Source organism: Cariama cristata, unplaced genomic scaffold (genome assembly GCF_000690535.1).
Source record: "Cariama cristata isolate BGI_N322 unplaced genomic scaffold, ASM69053v1 scaffold4454, whole genome shotgun sequence".
NCBI lineage: Eukaryota > Metazoa > Chordata > Aves > Cariamiformes > Cariamidae > Cariama > Cariama cristata.
Window position 1 is genome coordinate 1 of NW_009613352.1, and position 1,544 is coordinate 1,544.

General features: G+C 62.7%; 1 protein-coding gene across 1 annotated transcript in view; it reads right to left on the minus strand.

Annotated features, from left to right (window-relative positions):
* Nucleotides 1–1,455: 1,455 nt before the first annotated feature.
* Nucleotides 1,456–1,544, minus strand: part of ZNF609 (zinc finger protein 609) — a 58,054-nt gene continuing 57,965 nt past the window's right edge. Inside the window, exon 8 of the mRNA XM_009698966.1 lies at nucleotides 1,456–1,529. Coding sequence (XP_009697268.1) covers nucleotides 1,456–1,529 — 74 coding nt within the window. The remainder of the gene's footprint in view (nucleotides 1,530–1,544) is intronic.

The following is a 1,544-nucleotide window of genomic DNA, read 5'->3' on the forward strand; positions in this document are numbered from 1 at the left end:
CATTGGCCCAGGGAGAGTCGCTCTGGGGCTGGGGGAGCAGAGGACCAGAAAGCCCCTGTCCTCAAGCGCTGGGGAGCAGCCAGGAGCGGGGACCAGCTTCCTCCAGGGCCTGGTGTCCTGACCCCTGGCATGAGGCTGGAGCAGGGACCGGCACAGCCCCAAGCGCCTCTGGCAGAGCCTAATTTGTGCTTGTTCCTCACTGGGCTCTGCCCACGGTCTGGGGAAGCTACCTTAAAAGCAGAAGGTGGATGCAAAAGGGAGTCACAGCCCATGCTCCCTGCTTCCCCCCCGCCCCGGGGTTTGGGGAGCACTCGCTAGGGTCTGGGGCAGAGGAAAGGCCAGGAGCTTGCAGATTCACAGCTCAGAAACCAACTCGAAAGCCATGGGCATGAGCTTCAGGCAGGTCTGGACCATGCAAGGCACTGGGGAGGAACCCTGGCAGCTGGCTGGGTGTGACGGGTGCAGCACGCCGCTCTGCACCCCTGCCAAGACTCAGCCACCCGGGGAGGGGGCACAGGCTGCTTTGCCAGGGCCAAAAGCAGCACCCAGCTCCCCCCAACCCACTGCTCCAGCCACGCGCCAGAGGCGCCTGCCCACACAGGCACAGATCAGTGGGTGCTGTGGGGTGCAGGACTGGCCGTGGGACTAGGAAAGCGTGCGTCCCACATGCAGCACATCTCTGTGCCCCACGGCCGCCTCCGGCCAGGCTGACACCCATTTCCTAGGCTCACACCAGCCCCTTGACACCTGTCTTGGCTCTCTGTGAGCCAGCTCTTCCTTTCCTGAGACTGCGACTCCATGGCAGGCTCGGCCCCGTGCTTTGAGCCCTGGCAAGGAGCAGGCAGGAGGCAGCGTCCCTGCCTGACCCCAGTCCCGTGGCGCTCAGCCCCATTGTGAAGCAGCAGCTCGCAGAGACATGGCAGGGTCCCAAATCCATCAAGAAACCTCAGTGCTTCCGTTTCCTCTTCGTATCACCAGGCAGGCGAGTAACCTCCGTCCTGAACGCCGGTGCCCAGAATAAATATTTCTGCAGGTACCAGCTCGCCCACTCACCAAAGAGGAGGGTGTACAGGGGAGGAGTCAGTGTGGTGTGTCCGATGGGGAGTGGGGTAGAAGACAGAGTCTGCCTTGGATCATGGCAGGAACGTCAAGCAGAACAATTAACACCATTCAACTGATGTCTAAAGGAGTCTCCAACTCTTCCCCATGTGAGCCAGTCACATGTCTCGTACAGCCCAGGCGTCCCAGCGCATCATGTCCTGCCACGACCCAAGGTCAAGTCAGCTCCTGCCGCCGGCAGCCCCACAAACCCCAGGGCGACAGGCAAACCCCAAACTCTCTGCCCCAAAGGGCACCCCCTGCGCACCCGTCTCGGCCACCTCCGCCCCAGACCAGCTGCCTGCAGGTGAAGCAGGGTGGCTGTGCCAGTGCCACGGGAGGAGAGTCTTACCGTTCTCACCTCCGGGGAGGTGGGTACAGGGAGGGAGCGGAGCCTTGCTGGCTGGCAACGATGGCTGTGGGGGAGAGACCTGCAGAGAAGAAGC